Below are 14,603 nucleotides of genomic sequence, written 5' to 3'. Positions count from 1 at the left end.
TCTCTTGCCAAAAACATTTTTCAAACCCAAACACTGTTTTTCCATAACCAATAATAAATCATACTTCCTTGCAATTCCTTGAGAAGACGACCCGAGGTTTGAATACTTCGGTTTATAAATTTATTGGGTTTTGTTACTTGTGACAACCAAAACGTTTGTAAGAAAGGTTGATTGCTTGGTTTAGAAACTATACTTGCAACGAGAATTTATTATAACTTCTAAACCATCAATCTCCAGTTCTTCAGTCATCATCACCTTAGCCTCTTACTTGTTCATAGCTTCTCTGCTTCTACCTCTGATAGCTTGCATCTTCAATCTTCTTCCTAACAGATGAAGTGACCGAAACAAAGAAAGAGAGGAGAGAGAAGAGAGAAAAGCTTTCAATGGAAGTAAAGGAAGAAATTAAAATGAGTTAAATTTTCACTTTCTAAAATCCCATGCTTAGTAATGTGTGAAAGTAATAAAAGCCATCAAATCAATTTTGAATTTTCTCTCTCCTATTACCAATGCAATTAAAACAAGTTAATTGAATTTGAATTTCATTCCTTAGTAGGAGTAGGTATCTGTGGAAAGCATGCAACCTTTGCTTTCTCTCTTCTTCCAATTTCGGATCCATAATAATATTGGGCCAGGACAATTATATCTTGGGCTTTGTATCAATTTTCATAGTCCAATCAACACAAAAATAATTCAGCAATAATACTTGAATATTTTTGTACCAAAAACTGAATGTTTCCTCAACCCATTGGATCATGATATTTTAAATCCAAAATTCAAATATACACATTAGCAAAATTATTAATCAATCAAATGAAATTAGCAACTTAATAATTTTGTAATTAATCATTTTCAATAATGTTTGATCATCATCATAAGATTTTTCAAACTTAACATTAATAATTATTTATATTTATATTTTTAAAATTAAATATTAATTTTCAATTTTGCTACAAAACCAATAAAAATTTTACCAACTCCTGTTAATTCTTGTTGGGCTAGACTTCAAAGTCCGTTGAAAAAAAACACACCTCAATTACTCAAATTTATCATAATTCATAATTATATTTTACCACTTTCTCCTAATTTTTTTACTACTGATGTGCTTGCGGCTCCACACGAAGGTCATCATCACTGTTGCTCGGCCTCCACACATGCTACACTAGACTTCTAATAGGAGTGTTTTTTTATTGGACCGTATCTTTTTTATGGTTGTGTCTAATGGAAGTGTCTTTGTAGATGTGTCTCTTGGACGTGTCTCCTTATACATATGTCTTCTAGTGGAGGTGTCTTTGATCGGATTGAGAAGGTAGAAACGAGATAGAGAGAGCGCGCTGTGGTGGACGACGGCGATGCAGATCGCGAGGGGGAGGGTGCCGCGGTGGTCCTGCGGAGGAGAAAATGGCACATGCAAAGCGCGCGTTGCAGCGACGGGGATTGATTGCGGAGGGCACCGGCACTGTCCAGAGGATCGTCGGGGTGGAGGCCGCGGCGGCGGCACAGACACAAACCACTGCATGCATTACGAGCAGAGCAACTAACGACGCGACGCAGCAGCGGCAACTCCACGGGAATGGGGTTCTGCATGGCGGTGAAGGCGACAGTGGTGAAAGCTCCACGGGTTGATGACAAAGATGATAGTAGCAAAGGGGATGTGACGCAGAGACATATTGCAGGCAGTGGTTTTGCGAAGAGTATGTTCGGCATGTCGTGCAGAGATAGTAATGGTGGAGATAGAGGATGAAACACCGACTGATGTCGGGATGAAAAAGAACGCAAGGCAAGTGACGACGAATGCAATTAGGAGTTGCTATGGAAGAGAGTTGGGTGACACCTTCCTGAATTTCCGTCGCAGCTCTCCTCGGCACGGTTACGAATTCTTATGATTCAAATTTTTTATTAATTTAGGTCAATTCAATGCTAATTATAATTAAAATATATTAATTAATTATTGTTGTTAATAAGTTAGAAAATAGTATATTAATACTCTATCCTTTTTCCAAGAGAAATAACCAATTATGTTCTCTGCTTTTTGTAAAAGTGAGAGTGAACATTCACATCGTGGAGAAGGTACCAATATTCTCTTCCAACATTGACACACACTTGCGACCTCAGTCTCTCATAGTACACACGTCATTCAGATCGCACTATATATAAGCATTAATCTTTGCTGGTCTAGAAAATTGGACCAATATAACGCAAGCGACATACACAACCAAAAGATTTACGTGGTTTTGATTGAGGTGCTGACCTAAGTGCCAACCTAATTGGAGTTGGTCGGATTACAGCTAGTAATACATCAAAAGTGCAGACTACGAATTAACATCATATACAGAGCTTTTGATCTTACAAGTCAGTAGTCACAATACAATAACGGTCCTCTTTACTCTTTAGTATTTAATTTGTACTCACTCAACTTAAAAAGCAGACATCATAAATCAAAGAGATATTAGTTGGTAATGCGTCCAACAATAAAGGTTCTGAATAGGAAATTAGTTCAAGCAATCAAGGTTCTGAGTCCATCGTCTGCTTCACACCAAAAATAAAGGGAACAGAAACTTGCTATCACATGTTGCATTAACAATGTCTTGCTTGCATCCCGTTCTCTTGCATCTGCAAACACAAATGACTAGAAGTTGTGGTATGCATGTATAAAATACACGTATAATGAAATATAGCTTTTGAAAATAGTAATAGACCTCAGGAATTAGAACTTGCCTGCATACACTCATCACACCCTGAATGAAACCCTTGCAATGTTGATGCTACAGTGATTTGTGATGGGGAAACTCAGCAAGGTCTTGCCACTTCATGAACTTCCCAAAGAACCCAGAGTTTAATAATCTTGATAGATTTCTCGGGCAAGCTTTCTAATCAAAAGAATTCTGATCTTTCCATTCTACAAAAAGTCGAGTTTTTATATTACGAATTTCAGCTCCAAAACAAAAATAAAAGGGGACCGGAAGGGCATGCTTGATATCAACTGAGTGAAAATACCACAAGTAGACAACTGATCAAGTTAACCCTTGCCCACAGCTTATAATGATGATAATGATGATGATGGCACAATACCCCGGTGGTCCACTGAAGCAACTTCACCTCATTTTTCTAAAAGCCATGTCATCCACCTACACAAGCAATGCCTATGTAGGTGTTCCGGCAAATCTGCCTAGAAAAATTAGTGGTCACAAAATCAGTATAGCAGAATAACCAGTTTATATCATCACTACAAAAAACTGCATATTTTCTTATTCTAAATGCTCTACAGGATGTACTCATGTATCTGAAATTATTCAAAAGCTAGAACCGAAAAATTATACATGAACTAAGCATGTCTCAAACCAAAACATTTTCCGGTTCAATCGCTTAAAACTCTCCTAATAAGAAAAACAGGTATGTATATTATACTTATAAAATAAATATTCAGAGATTCAGAATCCAAGTTATTTCAAATGGAACAAATTGATTGATCTATATCAACAACTAAAAGACAACCCAAGAATCCAAATATTCAGGAGATTTTAATAATGAAATATCAGGTAAGAACAATTTCAATTTCAAAGCAATCTTGCGATTCTCTGCACCTACACAAGTCAACCAGTATATCAAGACAAAGAAGCAGACCTGTTTTATGTTGAGCTCATATATTTGTGGTGAGATTTTTAGATAGACTTAAGCACTTCAAGTTCTATTGTTAAAATTAATCACACATTGTTGGGACAGAAAAACACACTTAAATGATACACATCTATATTGCCTGAAAGCATATCTCAGCTGAAATTTTGGATTTCTCATTGCAATTGATGCAAATAGAATGTTTTAACTTAGGTTACGGACGATTGCTTGTTTATTCAAATTTAAGGAACGTACACTACTCCATGCCGAAGTGTATCCATCAGTTGAAAGTAGCCAGCTTCTAGTATTGTGCAGAAAGTCCAATTCCAGGCTTGTAGAATCAAAATCCAGCAGCTCATCATCATTACAATCATCACTATCATACTTCCTCCTCCTCTTCTTTTTGGCCTTTTGTTTTTTATTACGTTTCAATCGAACTGAAGGACTCTGATCAAAACCAGAACAATCTTCTTTTAACCGTCCATCATGATCTAGCAATGCATTCTTGTTCGTGAGGCGGAAACCAATTTGATTATTCATAAAGACAGACTCCCAGGATTCAGGAGTTTTGCATTCTTGTGACAATCTATAGTAAAGAACCCAAGACTGAAGTCCCAAACACTTTATTGTTTCAACAGTTGTCATCTTGCATGTATTCTTAAAGATTGGGGTCAAGCTATTGCCACTACTTGGGATTGCAGATATTTTTGACACAGTGTCACCAATTTTCGCTTGCAGCTCCGGATCCTCCTCATCCCGTAAAAGGCGTAGAAGTTGCCTTCCCTGAGTAATGACAGCATTCAACAGTAGCATCAGGTCAATAGACCCAGTACCACCACAATTTAAAAGTACAACCACAAACAAATCAGTGACATTATCAAAATGTTGAAATTCCACTTTGCGGTTCAGTGATTTACGAAGCAATTCCAAAAAGTAGCACAGGTCCTGCTCGTCAAGAGTAATAAGAAGGTGCTGGCACAAAGAAGAGAAGGGATGCTCTGTGAGAAATTCATCTATAACTTGCCATACATCTCCTATATCCTCTTTATACATTAAGTTAATGAAATAATGCACAAAGAATGGCCTGTCAATGAAAAAAATATCACCATCTTTGACCGACTCAACAAACTCGTCAGATGACCAAAATTCAGGCACATTCTGAATAAAATTTTCCACAGTTCGCTGGATATCCAAGTCAAGGAAATAATGTGGCTTGGTGGCAACCATGGCTGGTGACTGCCCATGCTTTCCCTTCCACTCCAGCTCCTCCCAGCAAATATCCCTGTTTTTAAATGCAAACTGGGACAACGCCTTGAGACCTTTCCCTTGCTCTAGTCCACTGCCCGAGGAAGAATATGAAAACCACTGCAATACACGATTAGGATTACCTGCATTTCACCCGCAAGATGCACAAAAGGAACATGTTTTGTAATAAGTAACATCTAAAGTGATTAATATCGCACCAATTATATATATAAAATTTCAACACAATAGTAGAAAATCAACAAAAAGAAGCAGCGGCCTAATAAGCATGACATGGGGAGCAGCAAGATATTGGCACAAACAGCCTGCACCGTAGATAACAACAAACAAATATATGAATATAAGAGTACTTTTAATCCTTCACACATATAAATACGAATCCTTCAAATGTCACAGCCACAACAGCGTTTACAAGAGAATATAAAAGTCCACATACCCTGGAAGAATTTCTGGAGTATGCGGCTTGTGTGAGCTAAAATGGAACCCCCTTTATTGGGGGACTTGTCGAACATCAAATGCAAAAGATGGGAGGCAAGGCCACACTTCTGACCTCGACTTCTCACCAAATTCCCAAAGAGCTCTCTCTGATCGCGTGGAGCCACGCACGTCACACCTGCGATGCTACTGCACAGCCATAGCCGAACCTCCGCACGACCCCCAGACAGCATCCCTGACCAGATAACGGATTCCATCTCCTTCAACAAAGAGATTCTCCATTTTATAGAATCACGGTCGTGTGCTTCATCGCTCTGGTTGGGGTCTGACAAGAACAAGTCTATCATTTTTGCCAAAACCTTAACGCCACAGAGGAAGCAAATAATCCTGATTCCCAAACAGTTCAGTTATATAATTATTAAATAAAATAATAATAGTAATAATAAATATTAGAAATTCAGTGAAGTGAACAATCAGACTCTACACAAAGTAAATACTAATATATTTCCCAGTGCCTCACTCCCTATGTTTCTCAGAAACTATGGTTATATATACTTTTCCTTTTTTAACTTTCAATTCTCCTCCATTTTTGGATTCCTTTTTGGTTTCGGTCTTAACTTCTTACATTTCTTTGCACTCTCCACACCCAGAGTTTTCTTTCTTTCTTTCTCATTATGCAAAACCAGACTTCTGGAATTCTCTTCAGTCATTTCCCATTATTACTGAGAAAAATGTATAAATGCTATCATTGCCATGCCTCAAAAAGTTTATTCAAAATTGATATTATCATAAGCAAGTACTTGTGGTATCTGCTTATGGACACAAGTTATGACTAGAGGCCAATTTGAAACTTTCAGATCTTATTTTTATTCTATTCGTACCTCAACCTGTACACGTTACTTATCAAGCTTATTACATGGTTTAGGATTTACTTGGTCATTTCAGTAATGAAAGTTCACATTCTCTACACCAACCTCTATTTCACAAAGGAGAGGCAGGCCCATTTGCATAATTTCAGTTTGGAGAACAACTTCAAAGGAAACAAGAGTTTGAAGGGGTTATGAAGAACTACAAAGCATGGGAGATGGCACATGTTAATTGTTACCATACAGAGCGTACACAGCGAGGCAAAGTCCAGTTAACTATTACTTAGAGAGTAGTGTATTAGTGCATTAATAATAATAAATATGAAATTTACTACATCCATCTGCTATACTGAGCTCTTATATCAGAAAAAAAAAAGCTCGTAGAAATGCAGAATATGAATCCACTAGCCATCCATCGAATAAACTCAAGCAAGAACAAGTAGCAAAAGCGAGAAATAGAACAACAAGATGAAGGAGCAGGGCACCAACCTACTGCCGTGATGGCGGCGGCGACAGCGACGCAGAGAGCAGAGGGCGACGCACCGAGAGCGTAAAGAGGAGAGAGGTCAAAATTTTGATTGAGGGTGACAAATCCTAACCCTATATAGCTCAGTTTTCTCTTCTCCCAAAATATTTAGATCGAACAGATATTTGATGCCTCTGGATCCTTCTTTTTATTTGAAGTCTCAAAAAGCACAACATACACAAAACACAGTCGTTTTGTCTATTAAGTCTTATTTGCGCATAGGGTTTCGTTGATGTAGTGGAGGCAGAAGAAGAAGCTGCTGACATAGGATGCATATTCCGACAAGAATCTCAGCCCTGCCTCTCTTTCTCCCCTTCCGAGTGAGGTGTCATTTCCTTCCTCACAACCCTTCTCCCTGTCCGTTCCCTCTCACTGTCACTCTCACTCTCTCTCTCTCTATTTTCTTCAGAGAATAGTCACACTTTTTCTTATTATCTTCAGGGATTCGCAAGTCATCATTTTCACCTCATTTGCAACCCTGTAGTAGAAAGCTGAGAAAGGATTTTCCAAAGAACATGGCCTGTGGTTTGGATAACAAGACAGGAACTGGTTTAGTTCGCCCTGCAACAGATGCTTACGCAACTGAGGCTATCGAAGCTTTGAGAGCTGGCAAGGTTATTGCGGTCCCCACTGACACACTCTATGGATTTGCTTGTGATGCTTGGTATGAGCTGCTTCTTTTCATATCCGATTACTTCTCCCTTATTAAACAAAGCATGTGAAAATAATCACTTCACTAGTTCACTTATTGGTATCACTTCACCACATTCTTTTATAATAATATATCTCAGCTTTTTTACATCGGCAAAGACTACACTGCAATGGAGACAGATTTATGAATGATTGGTAATTACTTATTGCCTTGTATTGGGGCATGATTGTAGCTCGTTGGAAGCAGTTAATAGGATTTACGAGATCAAGGGTCGAAAACATACAAGCCCTCTGGCTATCTGTGTTGGAGATGTATCAGACATATATCGTTTTGCCGTGACTGACCACTTGCCACATGGCCTGCTTGATTCCCTCCTTCCGGGGCCTGTTACAGTTGTATTAAGTCGAGGTTTGTAAGTTACTCAAAATGAAAATTATGGACATTTGCAGAATAGCCTTCAACACTGCATTAAAATTTGTTTGAAGCTGTAGCCTTATTTTGTTCTGTCAACATTTATTATGTAAACATCAAATTCGGTTCTCTAGATCCTACATATGTGATGGTATGCCTTCATATTTTACAGGCGATTCAAGTGTTCTTGAACGATCCTTGAACCCGGGATTTGATAGTATAGGAGTTAGAGTGCCTGATAGCAATTTCATTAGAGTCATTGCTCGCGGTTCAGGAACTGCCTTAGCACTTACAAGTGCAAACCTTAGTGGACAGCCAAGTAGTGTTTGCATCAGAGATTTTGAGAATCTTTGGGAGCATTGTGCTTTTGTATATGATGGTGGTGTGCTTCCATCAGGTCGAGCAGGTTCAACAGTTGTGGACCTCACTACACCACACAAATACAAGATACTGAGACCTGGAAGGTAGATATGCTTGATCTAAATCTTTTACGCTGCATTGCTCAAATAATATGATTATGTATTTCACCAATTGTTTGTGCTATGTTAAGGGTCAAATACTATTTGTGATATAAAAGGTTTTACATAACCGAGACCCTTAACGAACTTGGTAATACGAGTTTTAACTTCTAACCCAAAAAGTATAATTTTTATGTTTTTAAACATTGACAATTCGAAACTTCCTTTTCTCAATTTCTTAAACAAGAGTCTTTATGGGGTACTAACTTAAGAAAACCCTATAAAAACTAATGATACTAAATCCATATCAAATTAGGGATAACTTAATAGGCTGCAAAATGCATACAGAAGACTATAATTATTTTACTGTCAAGACTTTCTGTTTCACTTTTACATGGTGAGGTGAAAATGATAATTTCATAACTACCCGTTGCTGTGGTTTAAGATATTTGGTTACTTTTATTTTTTGTTTTCCTGGTGAATTTTGTTATATGGACCAGCTTATATGGAATTACAATATGCATTATTTATTTATATATTTAATTTGCACTGTGCAGCGCAAAGGAAGAGACAATTGCCATCTTGGAAAAGCATTCTTTAGTCGAATCAGCTGCCCGGTAAATAAGGGGTGATCATATTTAATTGTTTATTTGTATGCAATGCCACGTTCAAGGCCTCAATTGTATTTGCTTGGACATGTGAGAAATTATGACCAAACACAGCTCGCATATGGCCTCTTTTTAACAAATATATAGCATTGGCACCTATTCTATTTAGTTATCATTTCATTAATCGTCTTGTTAGGTTTAATGTTAATGGATTTTACTCTTCACATGATTTCATGTTGTGTAGATTTTTATTTTATTGTTGACAAGATTTTCTCCTATGCTTAGGGATTTGATCATGTAATATATTGAAGGATTGATTATAACTAGTGTGTTTTTTTTTTCAAATGAACTTAACATGTTATGTCAATGGAGACAATATATCGTTGTTCGCATCTATGGATGAAATGATGGGAAAAAACAGAAAATTGAGTATGTACATATATATTGGGCACCAATAACATTATGAGTATTACTTTATCATGCTCAATAATGATACAAGTACTATTTTCTATTTATGTGTAAAACATTCCCCGAGTGTTAAATAAAATGTCAAAGTTGTTGTAGCACTAGCACTTGGGAAAATTACATACTTAGGGGATTTGAAATGTTCACACCTTAACATGAATTCACTTTGATTTTACACAAACAAACAATTAGAGTCTAGAGAAAAGTAAGGTGGCCTTGGGGATCAGAAACATTTCAACACATATAAAGAATATATATATGTATATTATACCTATAGTGTATGAAAATTCTTTCTATAAATGAACAAAACCGGATTATCGGAGTTAACCATCCATTTGTACTAGAATCAATCATTGGATGCATACCAAAGCTTTGAATTTGTTTACCTCCTTGGAGGTATCACATCACTACTACTCTAACATCATCTTGAACCCTTATTGGATGCATACCAAAGCTGCTTCTGACATATCAAAACCTTCATCATCTCATCACCTTTCTCAGTCTTCTCTTTGTGACATTCCCATCTCATACCCTTGCCAATGGCTTCAATGCTATCCACAAAGTAACCGTGCTCACGTATGATTACATACCCATTTGGCCTTAGAATCCGGTCCATTTCCAGCAACACATACTTCATTTCACATCTGCCACATACCAAGACAACGATAACCATCAGCCCATGTTTGAATTAACTTGCGATTAAAAAGACAATCAAATTGTCCAAGAAACAGATTTTTAAATACAAATCAAACATGCAATCATGTATTTCCTCTGTTCCATTTATTGCATGAGAACATTGTTAAAAGAGGCGTGTGGAAGCAATTTGGAAAGTGCAAGAGAAATAAGGTTCAGAGGAATTGACAGGAGGAGAATTCTGGAATCAGAAATGAGGAACTAATTCATATGATTGGTGAATCTCCCCGTTTACACTATATATAATAGGTTAGTTAAATATCAAACTCTAATCCTAGATGGGCATAACTAACCAGCCACTTGTATTGCCTGCTGCACTAACTACAGTAGTTATCTAACTAAACTATACTAACTACAATTGTAGCATCATCATTAACCATTCAACTAACTACAGTTATATTGAGTGTACACTATCAGGTTACAACCATATTTATGCAACTAAATACCAAAATGATAGATCTCTCTAAAAGCATATTCATAAGCAAATCAGCTGAGAATGTCACCTGTGGCTTTCTGCAGTGAAGAGTCCATCAAGATGAAGCAGGTCATATGTACGAGGATATGTTGAAAATGCTTCGCACCTATACCACAACAAAAGCCAAATCAACACACCATATAAGGTGAAATATTATATATAATATTCATGAATAACTTATGGCTCATACAACATTTTAAAATCACTTTACCAGTCATGGAAGGTTCCAATAAGGCCTCGATCATAGACCACAGGGAGCGTATTGGTAGAATAAGATGAGACAACATTCATGACCCACACAGGATCGTTAATCAAGGCTGCAGCAAAACCTCCATATACCGTGTTCATGTCCATCACATTTCTTATCTTATCTGTCCCAAGGTCAGGGAGCAATTTCTTGTAGTGCTCGATACGCTTTTTCCATGTACTGTCGTCATGTTTAAAAGAACTAGCACTCCCACGGTGAACCATTGAAATCCGCTCGGGCATCGTGTGCAGCCGCTCCGGCCACTTAGGAATGGAAGTTAAACCTGATTTCTTAAACTTTGAATTGGGAACCACAATACAAGCTCGAAGTGGAGTATACCATGCTGAATCTGGCTCGAGACTATCATCACATTTTGGTGGATAGGTATCTCTGGCCAGCTTATTATAGCAATTATTATCCAGAGACTTCTGCCACACAGCAATGTCACCCTTTTTATTGTACATTTTAAAGCACAAGGATTTCAGCAACTCCTCCAACTTCTCATAATCTGATCTTTGCTCTTCGATAGTTGTGTTCCACCCTCGCCACCTGCGCTGATAGTTGATTGGTGGGCCAGACAAGACCCAAAATCCTCCGGGACGAAGAATCCGGTGTATTTCAAGGAGATAAATTCCACCTAAAATCAGTAATACCATCAACTTGTGAATGAGAATCAGAGATTAACAGAAAACAATTATTGATTTGTCAAAGCAGTGGAATACTGGAGTTAAAGCACAATTGATAGCCAAAACCAAATGTGTAACCTAGTTCAAGGGTGCACAGATGATTTTATAAAATGGTCACATTTATTGGATCAGGAAGGGGGAAAAAGACTCATTAACAGCTATGGCTTCACAATATCAAAAAGCAAATTCTAAGATATTGCTGATTGAGATCTGCCTTCAATACAATATAAGCCTAATATGAACAAACTCTGTTTAATTCATCAAAATCTATAGAAAACTGATAAGATCAAAAATCTAGCAGAATTAGGGGATTTTATTGATGAACTAGGGATTGCAAATCACAATCCTTACTTGGAGTACACTGTTGGAACTACCAACCGCGAAGAGAATTTTCCCTCTCCTGAACTAACAAACTTAACAGAATTTTCTAACTAATTAAAAACTAACTAACCCCTAGTATTTATAGGCAGCAGCTAGTCCTATCACTACTGCTCCTAAACTAGTTTAAAAGAATAACAAACAGCCATCCAGCAGCAAATTAGGAATTAAACAGTGAAAATCAGTCATTCAACTCCTTACCTTTCCTCTTGTAAACTAAGCCAAACCTGTTTCTATAAAAGACTTACCAAATTCTGTCCATGGGATAAGGCATCTGGAGCAATGAGCCATATCAAAGGAGTTTGATGGGAATGGAAGTCTCTGCGTAGAAATGACGCCAAGAATTGCTGGAATACCACGCTCCAGAGCAAATTGCACCTGAGCTTCATGGTTATCTCTTGGTGCAAGAGAAACTGTAAGAATCCCGCGATCAAGCAAGTCCCCACCCCAGCTAGCAACCTATATTGACAAGTGTTGTATAGATTAATTGATGAACTCCTTTGTCTATCACTTGTTCATGAATTGCAACAGAAACAGGTACAGGTACTAAAATATGTTCACACAAAAAGTTAACAGAACACAACAAAAAGGTGAACTAAAAATTTAATGTTTTGGAAGTGATCATGAGAGACATAATTTGCATACCTATTCATTGGATGAATAAAGAAGAAGAAAATATCAGCAAAACTCACCCCACAGCCAGTATCAATGGCAGTTCTAATAGTCCCATCTTTCATTTCTGGGATAAGATCTTGCATTTTATCAGCATATTCACCAACTCCATTGGGGAACATGGTACCCCCGCCAGGAAAGAGGAATTTCTCGCCTTCCTTTTTCAACCAATGCTGATTGGACTTCTGCTTGTTAATCCAATCATATGGAACATTTCTGCCATAAAATATACCAGAAAGCATGAGAAGAAAGCCACATTAAGCCAGCCTTTTATATTGTTAATTCATAAAGCATAGATTGGCTATGATTATACCTGTACCAACATTCATCTCTGCTCTTTGGCCATCTAATGGGGGGCTTATACCCATCTGGGGGAGGAACTAAGCATTCCTTCCTCTCAAAAATCGGAGGGCAGTGGCGTTCCAACAAAGTAAGCCGGTAGGAGCCATACTTCCTCCATCTCTGCAAAATCAATTAATCAAGTAAACATAATCAATGAGGAAACTATTTTCTCAAATCATACACCATGAAAACAGAGCAACCATTAGTAATATTACCCTTGGATCGGTGCATGGTGTGTAGTCTTGATAGTCAACGCCACATTCGGGAAAACTGATAGACTTTATCTGCACAGAACCTACTGAGGATAAATCCTTGGAGGGTTCAAGGGACTTCTGGCCGTTGATGAAGAGAAATCTATTCCTCTCAGAACAAAAGATTCCACCCATATAGAAAGAAAATCCACATATCAACACAAATATTATTGCCATTGGAACAATCCTGCACTTTTCTGGCTGGGTTATGATTGATTTTCCATCACTACCCTTCATCGTGGCCAACAAATAATCAACTACCTGCACAAGTTTTAATAAATCAACTTCACTAAACTATGATTATGCCAGCTCTGGCCAAAACTTTTTTCTATTTTATTACACTTAAACACTGATATTTTATGGGAAATTGTCAATGACCAGCATAACATTTATCATAGATAAATAAAGCACCCAAAAGAGGGAACACTAGGAACTCACAAGAGGCACTCTAACCAACCACCCTCATACTAAGAACTCCAGTTCCTGTTAGTTCCAACTTGTACATTTGACCACAGATGATGACAGTATTCTAAAAAAATGCAGAAACAAGTGAAGATAGCATTTGTTTCCTATCTATTCCAGGAACCAAATAAGCATGCAGTATAATTCAACTCTACAGGAGCACACCATTTGAATAACCAAACCATCTACAGAGAAGAAGGAGAAGGCATCATCAGCTTAAGATCACGTAGCTTGCAATGAGAATGAGAACACACATTCCTAAATAGTGGATTCGTAAAATTGCAAAAAATAAAAACAGAAAATGATGACTAAATTCCAGCTGAGTTATCCAAAGGACAAGAGGCAGGGTAAGGTGTAAATACAAAGAAATCTGACGGTTTTTCTCTTTTTCTACCGACACTTGGTGCTTTTGTAAGGCGCACTTTTGTCTCTATGATGATGACATTGGGCCCTAAACACACAACAAGGTGAATGCAAAAAGCGGAGCTCAGCTCAACATCTTAATTCATACGCTATTGACATGAAAGAACAGAACAGAACAGAACAGAAGAAAGGCATCACTTCTTGTCCTTAATTAGCTTGTTCCAAGTTCCAACCAATGAACTCCCATCCAAGAAGAATAGAAGAGAAAGCAGATCTGTGACACAACAGAAAGAAAAGAGACGATGATGAAAGAAAGAGAATAGGGATTAGCGCTTACCCTTAAGGATATGCTGTTTCAATTCTCTGTGGAGCTGCTTCCTGGTTGAACTAGAAACAATGAGCTCTGAGAAGAGAAGAGAGAGCGCGCTAATGGTAGGTGGAAAAAGGGACCATGAGAGTTGAAAAAAATGGTCAGAAACGTACCTAAAAGGCTAAAGACTAATAAAGAAAAACAAAACGAAACTTATTTATACTTCACTTCATCTTCATGTGCTAAGCTGTCTCCTGCTTGTCTTCAACTTCTTCAACTTCAACTTCTTCCAAATTATTCCTCTCTTTTTATTCGCGTCTCAATAAATTATTTTGCCCTCTGTTTTATGACTCTTTTTTTTCTACCTTTAGTAATTAGCTTATTACTCTCTGTCTCTATTTTGTTTTAAGAATTTCTAGCTTTATCTT

At 37.5% G+C, this 14,603-nt stretch overlaps 3 protein-coding genes across 9 annotated transcripts; 1 reads left to right on the top strand and 2 right to left on the bottom strand.

Annotated features, from left to right (window-relative positions):
• Positions 1–2,715: 2,715 nt before the first annotated feature.
• Positions 2,716–6,894, bottom strand: LOC130966067 (uncharacterized). 4 transcript variants are annotated; one of them, XR_009081246.1, is made up of 5 exons: positions 6,666–6,894; positions 5,312–5,697; positions 3,868–5,000; positions 2,995–3,166; positions 2,716–2,896 (listed from the first exon to the last, which is right to left on the bottom strand). XR_009081246.1 is itself a non-coding variant. In XM_057890831.1 (4 exons), the coding sequence occupies exons 2-4, from the start codon at positions 5,655–5,657 to the stop codon at positions 3,098–3,100; spliced, it is 1,548 nt and encodes a 515-aa protein (XP_057746814.1). In that variant the 5' UTR covers positions 5,658–5,697; positions 6,666–6,894; the 3' UTR covers positions 2,716–3,097. The 4 variants fall into 4 exon arrangements, 2 of the variants coding, with proteins under 2 accessions (XP_057746814.1, XP_057746823.1); XR_009081247.1 differs by having other exon boundaries at positions 2,995–3,162; XM_057890831.1 differs by having other exon boundaries at positions 2,716–3,166.
• Positions 6,823–9,152, top strand: LOC130966087 (uncharacterized). The gene is made up of 5 exons (XM_057890850.1): positions 6,823–7,059; positions 7,144–7,366; positions 7,587–7,762; positions 7,938–8,229; positions 8,781–9,152. The coding sequence occupies exons 1-5, from the start codon at positions 6,972–6,974 to the stop codon at positions 8,842–8,844; spliced, it is 843 nt and encodes a 280-aa protein (XP_057746833.1). The 5' UTR covers positions 6,823–6,971; the 3' UTR covers positions 8,845–9,152.
• Positions 9,153–9,446: 294 nt separating this feature from the next.
• On the bottom strand, positions 9,447–14,603 carry LOC130966592 (probable methyltransferase PMT21). 4 transcript variants are annotated; one of them, XM_057891415.1, is made up of 10 exons: positions 14,399–14,602; positions 14,203–14,291; positions 13,479–13,687; positions 13,005–13,301; positions 12,761–12,909; positions 12,468–12,663; positions 12,024–12,234; positions 10,676–11,348; positions 10,493–10,570; positions 9,447–9,940 (listed from the first exon to the last, which is right to left on the bottom strand). In XM_057891415.1, exons 4-10 carry the CDS (start codon positions 13,275–13,277, stop codon positions 9,718–9,720), a joined length of 1,803 nt encoding a protein of 600 aa, XP_057747398.1. In that variant the 5' UTR covers positions 13,278–13,301; positions 13,479–13,687; positions 14,203–14,291; positions 14,399–14,602; the 3' UTR covers positions 9,447–9,717. The 4 variants fall into 4 exon arrangements, with proteins under 4 accessions (XP_057747398.1, XP_057747390.1, XP_057747394.1 ...); XM_057891407.1 differs by lacking the exon at positions 13,479–13,687 and having other exon boundaries at positions 14,399–14,601; XM_057891411.1 differs by lacking the exons at positions 13,479–13,687; positions 14,399–14,602 and having other exon boundaries at positions 14,203–14,398.

Source organism: Arachis stenosperma, chromosome 1, assembly GCF_014773155.1.
Source record: "Arachis stenosperma cultivar V10309 chromosome 1, arast.V10309.gnm1.PFL2, whole genome shotgun sequence".
NCBI lineage: Eukaryota > Viridiplantae > Streptophyta > Magnoliopsida > Fabales > Fabaceae > Arachis > Arachis stenosperma.
Note: the sequence above shows the minus strand (reverse complement) of the source record. Positions and strands in the feature narration are given on the sequence as shown.